Source organism: Vigna radiata, chromosome 7 (assembly GCF_000741045.1).
Source record: "Vigna radiata var. radiata cultivar VC1973A chromosome 7, Vradiata_ver6, whole genome shotgun sequence".
Classification (NCBI taxonomy): domain Eukaryota; kingdom Viridiplantae; phylum Streptophyta; class Magnoliopsida; order Fabales; family Fabaceae; genus Vigna; species Vigna radiata.
In genome coordinates, this window is record NC_028357.1 from 32190503 (window position 1) to 32205032 (window position 14530).

Sequence of the window (14530 nt, forward strand, 5' to 3'; positions counted from 1 at the left end):
AATTAAGTGAGATATATATTGAATTACTTTTGTGGGAGTGTGTTAAATTTTGACATTGTCATATGCATTTATTCTACTAAATTTTGTTGATTTTACTGTATTATTTACATTTGATCACTTTCTATTTATATAAAAGTAGATAAATCGTTCTAAAAAATAATTTGATCTCGACGAAAATTTTATTCTTGGTCAAATTATTTTCACAGTAATCTATATTTTATAGTATTTATAAATAATTCACATTAATAAAAACTTTTTTTCAAACATTAATTTTTATGATTCATATATAAAAATAAAAATATTATGATGATAGTTAGTGAAATTATATATTCTTTTGTCGATAAAAGTTAATTTAATATTTCATTAATGAAAAATTAAACCCAAAACCTTTTTTTTATTTTTTCTCTCAAATTTTTCAAGTCAATCTCATCATTTCCAAGAAGAAGAAAATACTTAGAACATTATAAAACTTTCAAATCCATAATAAATTCAGTAACACTTTTTTACTGTAATCAATAACTTTGTCGGAAACATATTACTAATCATAAATGTACAATAAATTGATATTAATATTATACATTTATACTCTTTTTTCTTTCTTATTCTTTTCTGTTTCTCATTAACTAAGTGAAATTTATTTCCATTAATTTCTCTTTTTCTCTTATTTTTTTATTCTCATACTAATATTTCTATCCTTTTAAATAGGTATATTTTTCATTGAAAAATATCACAACAAACAATATTCATCGAAGTAAGAAGTGAATGAAATATAATAAGAATTAAAATTCAAAATAATAAATTAATCAAAGCCCGGAAATGTATGTGTTAGCGGATAAGATTTCAAATGGTTGCTTTGTTTTTTATTATTTTTAAAAGCATAATAAATATGTTATAATCAACATGAAAGAATTATTTAACATTATATATTAATTAAAAAGGCCTCCACTTAAGGAATTTTTTTCATTTTAAATAAGAATGAAATGAACAGAAAAGCAAAATTTTACTATTAATAATGAAAAAAGTTAGCATATTAAATAAAAATAAATAAATGAGATATAATTTATAAAATGAAAGAAAAATTATAGATATAAACTGATTAGAAAAAATAATATTAAAAAATCAACAAAATTATAGTACCAGAAATTGAAAAATAAAATAAAATGTGAAGGTGAGATTGAAATAGACCCTTGACCAGCAAGTTGGTTGATTAATAAAATGAGATGAAATAACATTCAATCAATCAATCAAAGGTCAACTCATTGTTAAAATAATAATTATAATATACTTAAATTAAAAACTCAAGATCCATTTTGCTTTGCATATTTTAATGAATTCAGTAATTAATCTGTTTGACTCGATCAACTCGGTCTTCAAAAAATCACGCACTTTCTCAATTCTGCTTTCACAATTTTCAGGATTTCAATGTTTCTAAATTTGAATTTGTTCCAAAACCAATTATTCTGTTTACTTCTGTTTTAAGTACTCAATTTTTATTTTAACCTATGGCAAAAACTACTGATTAAGGAAATGATAATAAATCTTTATAAAAATTGTAGTAGAAAGAATTAAAAATTGTGGTTAATCTATTTTGAGAATATTTTCAACTACTTTTTAATTTGACTAGTACGTTTTCATAGATAATGGTTAACAAATTAGTCATAGAGGTTTGTTATTTTTTTAAGTTGATACATTTAAGTTAAAAGAAATTAACTTTAAATTTAAAGATATTTTAAAGTTTAATTTAAGAAAATAAAATAAAAGGTAATAACTACTAATACACGTGATAGTAATTACGATGATAAATAATTACCTTTTATTTGTTTATTTTAAATTAAATTTTAAAATTATTAAAATATTCTTGGATTTAAAGTTAATTTTTTTTAATAGAAATTTTTTTCTAACCTAAAACTTTGTACACTCTACTAAAAATGTATCATTGTAAATTAGCAAACCCCATATATGTATATATATGTGTGGGGGGGGGGGGAGGGTTTAGTAGACCAAAATACTCTCGTATATTATGGATTTTAAGTTTTAAAGTCAAGGATATTTCGATAATTTTCATTCTCAAAACTAAAAAAAAAGAAACCTCAAACCCTAATTTGGCTATCCACCCTCATTAAAAATTGGGTTTCATTTAAGAAAGGCTTAATATCCTTGATAGTCCCTATTTTCGTTAAGTGTGTTCGAAATGGTCCTAGCTTTATTTCAGATTTTACCTCACTATGGCTGTACGGACTCCACGTGGGCAGTTAAATGCCACATCAACACTTTTCTGCACAGCTGGAGTTTTTGCCGTTAACTATTTAAACGGCGTCTCCAAAAAGGACTAGATTGAACGAAATTTACAATCTTTAGGACTACATTGAACAGAAAAAAAAAATAGGGACCAAAAGGAATTTTGCCAACCAAAATAGGGACCATTAGTGCTATTAAGCCAATTATTTTCATTCTCAAAACTAAAAAAACCCTAAATCCTTACTCACCTTTCTCATTCCTCTCTCAATTCTTTCTCTTTAATCTCTCACTTCAACATTTTTTTCTGTCATTTAGCCCTAATTAAAAAAAACGAGAAACACTATTAAGCAATATCTTACAAAAAAAATGATTTTATAATGAGTTTTCATTTTATAATTTTTGTCTTATATAATTTTCACAAGGATAATGACATATGAAGGAATTGGTAATTCGCTTGGAAAAAATCATAAACACTCGCTATTAAACAATTTCTTACAAAAATGATTTTATAATGAATTTTCATTTTATAACTTTTGTCTTATCTAATTTTATCTAATTTTTACAAGCATAATGACATAAGAAGGAATTGATAATTGGCCTGAAGGTGATGACGATTCAACATATGATGAAATTATAGAGGTTAGTGAAGATGATGAAATTGAAGAGATCTTGAATAAATCTTTGCCTGAAGGTGAATATGTCAATTACTCAACTCTTGAGTATTTCTAATTTTTGTTTCAGTTAAATCTACCATAGGATAATAGAGAAAAAGTTTGAGTGAAAGAGATGAAAGAGAAAGCATTGTGAGGAACCAGAGAGATGAGTAAGGGTTTAGATATTTTTTTAGTTTTGAGAATGAAAATTATTTAAGTATAGTTGATTTTAAAACTTAGAATCTATAATATATGAGGACATTTTTGTCTACTATAATCCGATACACATACACAGTGTTAAAATGTATTAACTGAAAAACAGGCATACACACGTTAACAAACCTATTTATATATATATATATATATATATATATATATATATNATATATATATATATATATATATATATATATATATATATATATATATATATATATATATATATATATATATATATATATATATAATTTAATATTTTTCGTTAACTGAAAAAAAAGGCAGGTTTTATTAATATTAATTTAGTTTGGGTAGACCAATAATAATTTAAAATTTAAATCAAATTAATAGGAATGAACGGGTTTTAATAATAACTTTTAGTCTTGATTTAAGCTGGAACGAATTAAACCCATTAATACCACTTATGCCGGATGATTTTCCAAATCTGTTTTGTTGAGGTCGCAAAAAATGCCATTTGAATGAAAACGATTTAAGTTAATGACAAGTTATTGGAACTTTGAAGAAAAATTATCTGCATCAAATCAATCAATCATATTAGGAGAGATATCCTGGTTCAGACAAAATATTTTTATACTCCTATTTATTTAAAGGACAGAAAATAAGATAAAAAATATCTAAATTAAAAAAAGGAAAAAAAATTAGTGTTGAAAGTTTATATTTGAGTTGTTTTTAACTAAATTAATATATTATTTTCCTGGTTATATTTTTGAACAAAATTTTCCTCTCTAACAGTCATCCTTATTAGATTAGTGTTAAACCTTTCAATATAGTTGTTTTAGATTCAAACATGTGTTTTCACACTGTATTGTTAAAATAAGTTTTTAGAAATGTAATTATAATTAATTATTGAAATTATGCAGCCATTTAGAGAAGGGTTGAAAAGGGTAGTTTGTTTTGTAAAAACCCCAAAAAGTCCACAGCGGGATTAGCAAGGTCTTCACCATCTAACTCCAACTAAGCCGGCTAAAACTGGTTTTTTCTTTCCTTATTTTCTGTCTCCCCAAACACTCCGCAACAACACCAAAAATAAAAAATAAAAAATGAAAAATGAAAAATGAAAAAATGAAAAATATAAATAAATAAAATTCTGACATATCCGAGAATAATGCTCACCAGCATATCTTCCTTTCCCTTTTCCTTTTCCCTTTCCCTTCTCACTCCAACAATTATCTGACTCCAAACTCTTCACTCCAACCCTTCTCCGCTCACACACACGAAAAAAAAAAAAAAAACTCAGAACAAATAAATATAGAAAAACCCTAAAACCGTTTCGGTGGAGGAAAACATGGCCACCACCACCAGTCTTGGCGGCGGCGCTGGCGGAGATGACCGCGTCCTAGCCACGGCTCAGCAGATCGTGAAGAGCCTCAGAGCCGCCAAAGAGGATCGCGAAGACATGCTTCTGATCTTCTCCACCTTCGATAACCGACTATCCGGCATCTCCGACCTAATAAACGGTGACGATTCTAAATCCTCTGAAGAGGAAGAACTCGACCGCTTCGAAGCCGCGGAGAAAGTGATTCTCGCCGACGCATCCCTCTCCGACGAGCCTTCGCGCCAATCCACTTCTCTCTTCAACCCTCCTAACAATCCCGCGGAGTACTTTTCCGCGGTTGATGAGATCATCCACTGGATGGAGCAGTTTTCGATCGCGCCACCGTCCTCCGCCGTGGGGCGCACAGGGCCCGCCATCGTGGACCGGGCGGAGAACGCGATTCAGCTCGCGATGTCTCGACTGGAGGACGAGATGCGGCACGTGCTGATTTGCAACACGATCCCGCTCGACGCCGTGAGCCGCTACGGTTCGATCAGGAGGGTTTCGCTCTCGTTCGGCTCGCACGACGGCGCCATCGACGATACCCTAGAGAGCTTCGGTGAGGTCGGCTCGAGTCGCTTCCATGAGAGAGGCGCGAGTCTCGGCGACGATTTGTTCGTCGATTTGGTGCGTCCCGAAGCGGTTCAGGATCTCAGGCAAATTATCGATCGCATGGTTAGGTCTGGTTATGAGAGAGAGTGTCTTCAGGTTTATAGCAGTGTCCGTCGCGACGCTCTGGATGAATGTTTAGTCATTCTGGGTGTTGAGCGGTTGAGTATTGAAGAGGTTCAGAGGGTTGAGTGGAGAAGTTTGGATGAGAAGATGAAGAATTGGGTTCAGGCTGTGAAGGTTGTCGTTGGGGTTTTGTTGAGTGGTGAGAAGAGGCTGTGTGATGGTTTGTTTGGGGATTTGGATGACTTGAAGGAGATTTGTTTCAATGAGACTGCTAAGGGGTGTATTATGCAGTTACTGAATTTCGGCGAGGCTATTTCGATTTGTAAGCGCTCGCCGGAGAAGCTGTTTCGGATTTTGGACATGTATGAGGCTCTGAGGGATGCCATGCCTGATTTGCAGGCTATGGTTTCGGACGAGTTTGTGATTGGTGAGGCCAATGGAGTGCTGAGTGGACTTGGTGAGGCTGCCAAAGGGACTTTTGCTGAGTTTGAGAATTGTATTAGGAATGAAACTTCCAAAAAACCAGTCATAACTGGGGATGTTCACCCTTTGCCTCGTTATGTCATGAATTACCTCAAGTTGCTTGTGGATTATGGTGACCCTATGGATTCGCTTCTGGAGATTAGCGAGGAGGATCTCCATCGGTTTAAAAATGATCTTGGTGGTGATGGTTCGCAGTTGGAGGCCATGTCGCCCTTGGGGCAGCGGATTCTGTTGCTCATGTCTGAGCTTGAGTATAATCTTGAGGAGAAGTCCAGGCTTTATGAAGATAGTGCTATGCAGCAGGTGTTTTTGATGAACAACCTGTATTACCTAGTGCGGAAAGTGAAGGACTCGGATCTTGGGAAGGTCTTGGGGGATAATTGGATTCGGAAACGACGTGGTCAGATACGGCAGTATGCTACAGGGTATCTCAGAGCCTCTTGGAGCAGGGCCTTGTCTTGTTTGAAGGATGAAGGGATTGGAGGGAGCTCTAATAATGCGTCGAAGATGGCTTTGAAGGAGAGGTTCAAAAGCTTCAATGCCTGCTTTGAAGAAATTTATAGGGTCCAGACTGCTTGGAAGGTCCCGGACGATCAGCTTCGGGAGGAGCTGAGGATATCTATATCGGAGAAGGTGATTCCTGCATATCGCTCTTTTGTGGGTAGGTTTAGGAGTCAGTTAGAGGGAAGGCATGCGGGGAAATACATCAAGTATACACCAGAGGATCTAGAGACCTATCTATTAGATTTATTTGAAGGATCCCCTGCTGTATTGCATCACATAAGAAGGAAAAGTACATAGTACATTATAAGATCTTTTAGCAGATGAACTCATTTTATGAGGATTACTTGAAAATGGTTTCCTGTGTCATGTGTATTTCTACTTGGATAGGTCTTTATTTTACAGGTCTTAATGTTAGAATGGGATTTTTGTGAAATTCAAGTCTTCTCCTGGGCCCCTCCCTCAACAACCAAAAAAGATTTTTTTTTTTTTTTTTCATGCGAATTCTGTAATATCTTTTGTACATAGTGTCTCATACAGGTTATCTATGTTGTTTATACTTGTTCAAACAGTACATTCATTAGCTATCATAAATTCAGACCATGTGTGTTTACGTATCTGCAGTTTGCATGATTATCGGCTGTTTTTATAATCAAAGGACATTGATTTTTTTTTTACCAGGTAGTTTTATATGATGTTTAGCTGATGGTAATCGATTTGAGGAAATATAATAAGGTAGTTGTAGTAACTGGATCTACTCAGGAAATATAAAGTGGCTCATGGGAAGCTTGCATAATGTTGTCAATGATCCAAGAAGATTGATAGTTGGAATTTATGCATTAGCAATTATTTAATACCTGGATGATCTGTTCATTTTTATGTCACTATCTTCCAACACCTGAAAGCACTTTAAGATGCTGCGATTTTACCCCTTTTGAAGCAATACTTGGGACGGGCTTCATTCAAATCATAATTCGTAGCTCCGGTCATGCCGATATGCTACTTTGCTTTTACCTTGTGTAGAAAGGTATATCATATTGACTAGGAAGTCTTGCCATGTTTGCCTGCGGTTTTTCCAGCTAGAGATTATTGTACGCTCATTGCATCTGCATTTTCATTTAGGAAAATAAAAAGGAAAGGCTTCGGTGCCTACCATATTCTTTGATGTATGAATTATGCATTAAATTGATGTAACATGTTTTCTGTGATGAAAGAAATGGTTCTGTTTCTGTTTTGTTGGACTCATGATCTGGGTAAGAAACTCTACACTATGAGAACTGAGGAGGCATGATATGGTGATGGCGTATCTACCTGTCCACATCTTAGCCAAGCCACTAGTCACCTTTAGCAGCAACAGAGTTGTGTCTTAATTTGTTCAACGTATCACGGGGAAACGTTAACGCTACGTTATTTAGTTTTTTCATCATTTTCCGCGCGTCATTGATGCGGTATCATTCGGACCAAGTCTATATTGGTAAGTGATGAAAGGAGTAGGATTTGACTAATTTCATATACGATTTTCTCATCATTTATTTATGGATAAAGAATCATTAAATCTATACATATAAACTTCTGTAAAATATATTAACAACATGAAGTATCATACTTTTTTATTTGTTCTTATTTAGTATGTAGCTTTTTTCTTTAGATTATAAGGTGCGTTTAAAAAATAAACAACTAAACGCGTATGATTCTAACAGTATTCGTGTATCCTTTTTTTTTAATTAACAGTTTATAATTTTATTTTCCTTTTTGTTGTGGTACCATTCACTCAAGAGTCTGGCTTGAAAAGGATTGGAAGGGGAGGGATAGTTTCAATGCAACTTTTCCACAATATAGTTAGTTATCTTCTCGTGCGTCAAACTTTTCTCTGTTTTTGTCAACTTATTACGTCAAACACGACGGTGCAAAACAAGAAGTCCCAACTATTGAATTTGTTGGGTAAGAGAATCACAAACCACAGAAGCTTCAAATCAACCTCAAGACGAATGAGTTTGTTTCACTGAGATTGGTTACAAACTATCCGTTTACTTAGTCACCAGTTATTACGGTTCTGTATGCTCCAACGCAATGACCTCGTTTTGGTTATCTGTATAAGCACGATGCCACCTTTTTAAGCCCAGAGGTGAAGAGAAAAGAAAATACAACTTTAAAGTTAAAAAAAAAAAAATTATGGTTACTTACACTCACGCCAGAATTTACAATACACACAATCTCACTCTAATACCCACTTAATAAAACGGATACAAGTAACTTGCAAAAACTGCCTACACCTTATACAAAGACCCTTAAGACAACCACATAGGTCTTTTTCATTTGTACTAAAATAATTTATTCCAAAAAAATAAAAGAAAAACCTTGGTGCACCAGGTTATTCTTGGCTATTAAACTCTGGTATTTGCAGGCAGAGGAAGAACACCATCAAAGAAATCACCAAAATAGCCACGGGGTTCATGTACTAGTCTTGATATTATATCTCTTAGTGTGATTAGTCCTTGCAGATTCCCATCATTGTCCACCACATACACCCTATGAATCTTCTCTTGATCCAGCAGTTGAATCAACTCTTTCACTGTACAGTCCTCTCTGCATGTAACATATTCACTTACCATTGGGAATGCGTTTTTGTTCTTCTCCAAGTAACTTCTAACCGCTGTCAGGAAGTCCTTTACAGTAATCGCTCTGTTACAGTGTGAATATCCAATGAGTGTGTAAGTAATGGTACAAAAACTTACAAGATAGATTCAATTCATAACACACATACCTATAATCATGGTATATTTCCGGAGCATTTAACAAGAATTGAACATCTCGCAAGCTTATATTACCAACTGCCTTTCCACTATCTCTCTCAATTACAGGCACTGCTCCAACCCTCTTTTTTCTCATTACTTTAAATGCTTGAAGGACTGGTTCATCCTCATAAACCTGAAAAAAGAAATAGCCCATTATGAAGTTCATCAAAATCAACACGTTTGCTGCGTAAGGAGGAAATAAATAAATTACTTATCCAAGATGAGAGCATTTACATATATGTCTACAAATTTAAGATTTGTAGGATAGATTTTACTCCTCCATATGCACTAAAATTATGGTCAATTGATACATTGCTCGGTTAAATTCAGTGAGCTTTAATTGATCCATTCTAACTGTAGTTCATGAAAGGGATTGTGAGAATGTTTATGTTGGTATCAAATTTTTAGAGTTTAGAATAGCATTATACTAATCTTATTTTATAGTGGCAGTGTTATTGCGTTATGGTGGGGCTGAAATTGTTACTTAAGGTTTGATGTGCTAACGTAATCCAGTTCAATCAATTGATGATGACCTTCAACTTAAGATAGGACCACACCTTTATGATCTGATCCGGTGTAACCAGGGGAAGACCAACTTCAGATATTTTCTTGGTTCCCCAACTTTCAAACCACTGAAGTCCAGCGCATTCTGCCAGCATATGAATCACGGCAGATTGTGTAATAATCTTATCTATTGTACCAGAGCCTAAATCCAACACAGGGACACTCTTCATCTTGTACTTCGAAAGCAACAAGAGCATGGTTAGAAATGAGTTTGATCTCTCTAGAGCAAGAAATGGGGCCCAGCGGAATGTCCCTGCAATGTCACGAACCTGTTTGCTAAAATGTTAGCTAGTGAAATAAACAAGATTAATCAAACTGAGTAAGTAGCTAGAATAAGAAGCACTTAAAAGAAATGATTTTTGTTTGAAATTGTAGAGGCAGATATATTACCGTGGTATTCTTATAAAGTTCAGATGAAGTAAGATCTACAAAAAAGTTTCCTGCAGTTGTTGCAGCAGATCCAAGGCCTAAGGCTTCAAGTTCCAGAGCAAAACTCAGTCCATTAGCTGCAGCTGCAATAGCCTTTGCACTGGTTGGAGTAGATGGACTCCTAGGTGATGCAGGTTCAGACTGTCAACAGTATTGTGACATTGGCTTAGTGTTAAAATGAGACATCAAAGAAAATAATGACTTCAACCAACAGCACCGGGTAATTACTCTGTTTTGTGAAAATTGCACTAATTTAAGTTTGGCATTACTACAGTTATATTCTCCTTGATTGCAAAAATTATGTCTACTTTTCTTAGTTTGTGTATTATTTTTTGACACCGTGATATTTAAAAATTTACATATATCTTCCCTATTTTTATGCACAAACCATACACATGGTAACCTTGAAAATACAATATATAGAGGTATAAGGAAGGTGGTTTTTCAATAGAAGAAAAGCATAAATGTGATCATCCATAACCTCAAAGGAGGTCAGTCTAATTAACCCTTTTTATTTATTTCACCTTTCAATTGTTCCATTATTTTTTTTTAAAACACTATTAGGCATAGTAACAATCAAATCATCATTCAACAAAAAGAGAAAAACATCATTGATACACTGAACTGTCCATTTGTACCAGACCCAATAGTCATACTAGACTCAATTTGACATACTTTGAATCGAATAAAGCATAAAATAGAAAAATGACAGTAACTTCCAGATTCATATGTGTGCAACAATTAATTGAATTGGTATGTAATATGTCCAACAAACCTGATGCAAGATCCATACAACAATTCCAGCAAACTCAACAATTCCGATGTATCTATCAATCCAACTAGCATCTTCAGGAGCATCAACATCCACCACAGGTGCACTGAAAACATTGTGTCGTGCGAGTTTCATAACAGCCTCGGCCAAGGTGGCGTCTGATTTGATCTCAATTTCTGAACACAGAATAAAAGTTTACACGTTGAGAACTAAACCAAATGACACAAAAAACAAAAAAGAGCATATATCATAACATGAACAAGATGAAAAAATAAGCCTCACTCAAATGATCAGATATTTATCTTGGGTGTCAAGTCAATTTTCATCTGGGTTGAATAAAAATCACTTCTTTCCTCGTTTTTCGATCACCCTTCAGGTTCTTTTGATGATCAAAGACGAATATGTTCATAAAAGTGATAAATAGATAGGTACCTTGGTTTGAAGGAGCCAAAGGAAACGCAGAGACAGGGATGCTTTCAAAACAAGCGTTGAGTTTCTCGGTAGGACTTAGCTGTGCCTCTTGAACGTCCCAAAGATCCTCAACTCGCATACCCAATTTCGCTTCTGGGCTCCGAGGACTCTCTCCCATTGTTGCCATTGCCATTGCTCTTTTTCTTTCTCTCTCTTTTTTCTCTGTAACTGCACTGACAAGCTTATAACATCTCTATTATTTTCAACACATTCCCATAATAATTAACTGAAAAATAGGATCATAAAATCTACCACGGAGTCACAGAGTACTTCCCTACACCTAATATCTTCACCGTTTGATTCTACTACTTAACGTTGAACGTGCACTCTGGCAAGATCGTACGGACACGATTGTGATACACATTGTGCGCGATGCATTGTAGTGGTCAACGTGATGGTTATCTTGCCCTCACTGTTCGCTATGCTTATCCAAATTTGCATTATTTATTGAAACACTTCCTTGTCCGGTTTTTACTGTGGGCCACGAAAGAGTTTGCCGCGCTAATGTGCGCTGGGAGGGTTTTGCGCGCCCACAGAATTGAGTGTTGTTGAAAATGCGTACTGCTGATTAATAATTTGTGATCAGAACCAACCACGATAACATTAATGATTGATTGCTTTTTGTGTTTTACTTCTTTTGCCTCCTCTGCATTAACGGATAAACCTTAATGTGTCAGTCAGAAGTTGCAGTTAATTTAAAATTAATTCTTATCTTAAAATATTTATTAATTTTATTAAAATATTGTTGTTATTATTATTGTTAAAATATAATTTTATTAAAAAATTATTTATACTTATTTTATTTAATGACTTAGAAAATAGTTAAGAGTGGCAATGTTTTTACATTATGATACAAATATTTTATTGTTAAAAGTCAGTTTATAAAAAATTTATTTATTTAGTTGACTTTTATTTTATAAGAATTAATGTCTTTTTAAAACTTTTTCTAAATTTTTTTATGTGATTTATTCTATAATTCATTCGTTCCAAAATTGAAGTATGTTATTTTATGATATAAATTAATTGTTTGTTTACATGTGGATTGTGAATTAAATGTTGAATTGGTGTATTGTTTTTTTTATGGTTAAAAGATCTTTTTGGTCCCAATTTTGGTTGGGAAAATTCGTTTTGGTCCCTGTGTTGATTTTGTGTTCAATTTGGTCCCAAAGAACGAATTTAATGTTCAATTTGGTCCTTTTCAGTAACTCCGTTAAAATTCTTAACGGCAACGTGTCTAGATGTGCAACTGCTGAGTGAGGTGTCATTTATTGGGTGACATGGAGTGGTCAGTGGCATTTAAAGTTATTTTGATTTTTTTTTATATTTTTTTCACTGGTTCATAGTTTTCTTCTTCATTGGATCTTAACAGCCTCCTCGTTCTTCTTCTTCTTCCCCTACAACCTCCACCACCACTGGGCAAAACCTTACCCACCTTGCCATCAGCCACCTAGCATCGTCGTTGTCCTTCATAAAGCGCCACCAAAATTGTGCCCTCACCATCTTCATCGCGATAGAGAATCTTCCATGGCCATTTTCAAGAAGCTCCGCCATTAGCCTTGCAACCTCCATCTACATCGCATCTTGATCAGAGAAATCTGCATAGCGGCACAAGCAGAACCTCCATCATCTCGCACATTCATCTTCATCACCTGCAAACCCATAAATCAGAAAAACCCAATTTCCATGGAACCCTAAATTGAGCCGCTGTTTAACCTTGCGAGTTTGTCTCCTCGCAATGGTACCTGCAACAAAACCTAGAAATCATGAAGATGTGAGGCTGGACTTTCGGCTTAGCCCATTGATAAAGATGCTTTTTTTTAGGGTTTCCCGTTTCTTCATCTCTCTTACTCTTTACACTTTTGTGGGTTTATCATTTTCTTGGGAAGGTGGGATTGTTGAAAGCTTGAGATAGATGCTTCTGTCTCAGGTTGTCATCCTTCAAAATTGTAGGAAGAAGATTGGGAAATAAAAACCCTAATTTAGAATCCACCCTCTTCAATTTATTCCCAAAATAAAAACCCTGATTAAGAAATTCAATTTAAAAAATTCCAACAACTAAAAAGGACTCCCAGTCAGCAAAGAAATGACACATCACTCAGCAGTTGCACATCTGGACACGTTGCCGTTAAGAATTTTAACGGAGTTACTGAAAAGAACCAAATTGAACATTAAATTCGTTCTTTGGGACCAAATTGAACACAAAATCATCACAGGGACCAAAACGAATTTTCCCAACTAAAATTGGGACCAAAAAGAGCTTTTAACCTTTTTTTATTGATTGATTTATAAAAAATTGAAAAATTAATTCATTATTTCTAGTTATAACATACTCAGTATTCATAAAATAATTACTATTACAAAAATACACAATGAGTCATGATTGGAGTGACATACACCTCCTAGGTTATTTAGGCAAGAAAATTGTCATTTTTTTCACCGAAGAATTTATCCATCAATAATAAACATTTTAAATTATTAATGGATTTCAACAATAAATTTTAAGATTTGTAATTATTAACAAAAAAATTCACCGATGAATAAAATATATATTATCAATAAATTTATCAACCAAAAAAAAATTAAAGATCATAAATCTGTTAGTAAAAACCATTAATAATTAAAATTTTAAAATCTATCAATAAAATTCATCAATATCAAACTTATAGACGAAAATAAATCCATCGATAAAATTTTGTAAATAATTTCAAAAAATTTTGTAATAAACACATTAGTTGTCTCAATATAAATACATAATATTAAATAAATATTTTTAAGCATAATTTCATGAATAATGATTAAGTAATTTTTAGAAATTAAATAATATATTCCACAAATATGAATAAAACATCTTTAAATTTATTTTTTACTAATACCTATAATCACATTTATTATCAAGTATTCTCTCTAAACAATATATGGAATATTTTTATAATTCTATTTTGTAAACATGCATGGACATATAATTAACGTTTATGTAATATTATTAATCAATAAACACTACGCCTACTTTCACACACGTGGTATTATTACCTAAATATGTCATAAAAAATAAATTAACCATGATTAGTGAGCATTGGTGAACATGGAGCATTTGATCGATTATGTCACATAGTCCATTATGATTAAACAACCACGTAATTTATTATCATAGGTTAAAAATAATGTCTTATCTAACTAAAGAACCAGGAATTAAGTATACAATCATTAACAACATCATAAGAAAACCCAAATACAAGTATCATTGGCTTACCTCACATCTAAGAGAAGATAATTCCACTAATGTTTTATTGATTCTAAAAATGATATCAGTGTTGTGTTTCTTTTTACTCTTTCTTCGTTGTGACTCTATAAAAAAATAATAATAAAATGATTAATTTGATAAAGGGAAAACAAACAT

At 33.2% G+C, this 14530-nt stretch overlaps 2 protein-coding genes across 2 annotated transcripts; one reads left to right on the forward strand and one right to left on the reverse strand.

The window, feature by feature from the left end:
* Positions 1–4223: 4223 nt before the first annotated feature.
* Positions 4224–6719, forward strand: LOC106769235 (exocyst complex component EXO70B1). The gene has a single exon (XM_014654764.2). It carries the CDS (start codon positions 4414–4416, stop codon positions 6400–6402), a length of 1989 nt encoding a protein of 662 aa, XP_014510250.1. The 5' UTR covers positions 4224–4413; the 3' UTR covers positions 6403–6719.
* Positions 6720–8228: 1509 nt separating this feature from the next.
* Positions 8229–11796, reverse strand: LOC106769371 (SNF1-related protein kinase regulatory subunit gamma-1). Its single transcript, XM_014654971.2, has 6 exons — positions 11095–11796; positions 10666–10838; positions 9852–10031; positions 9455–9730; positions 8867–9030; positions 8229–8784 (listed from the first exon to the last, which is right to left on the reverse strand). The coding sequence occupies exons 1-6, from the start codon at positions 11264–11266 to the stop codon at positions 8487–8489; spliced, it is 1263 nt and encodes a 420-aa protein (XP_014510457.1). The 5' UTR covers positions 11267–11796; the 3' UTR covers positions 8229–8486.
* Between the last annotated feature and the right edge of the window lie 2734 nt (positions 11797–14530).

Coding starts and splice junctions, on each gene's coding strand:
- LOC106769371 (XM_014654971.2), bottom strand. CDS start 11,266: ATGGCAATGGCAACAATGGGAGAGAGTCCTCGGAGCCCAGAAGCGAAA. Junction 10,839..11,094: donor TTTGGCTCCTTCAAACCAAG/GTACCTATCTAT, acceptor TTCTGTGTTCAG/AAATTGAGATCAAATCAGAC. Junction 10,032..10,665: donor TTGTATGGATCTTGCATCAG/GTTTGTTGGACA, acceptor TACTGTTGACAG/TCTGAACCTGCATCACCTAG.
- LOC106769235 (XM_014654764.2), top strand. CDS start 4,414: ATGGCCACCACCACCAGTCTTGGCGGCGGCGCTGGCGGAGATGACCGC.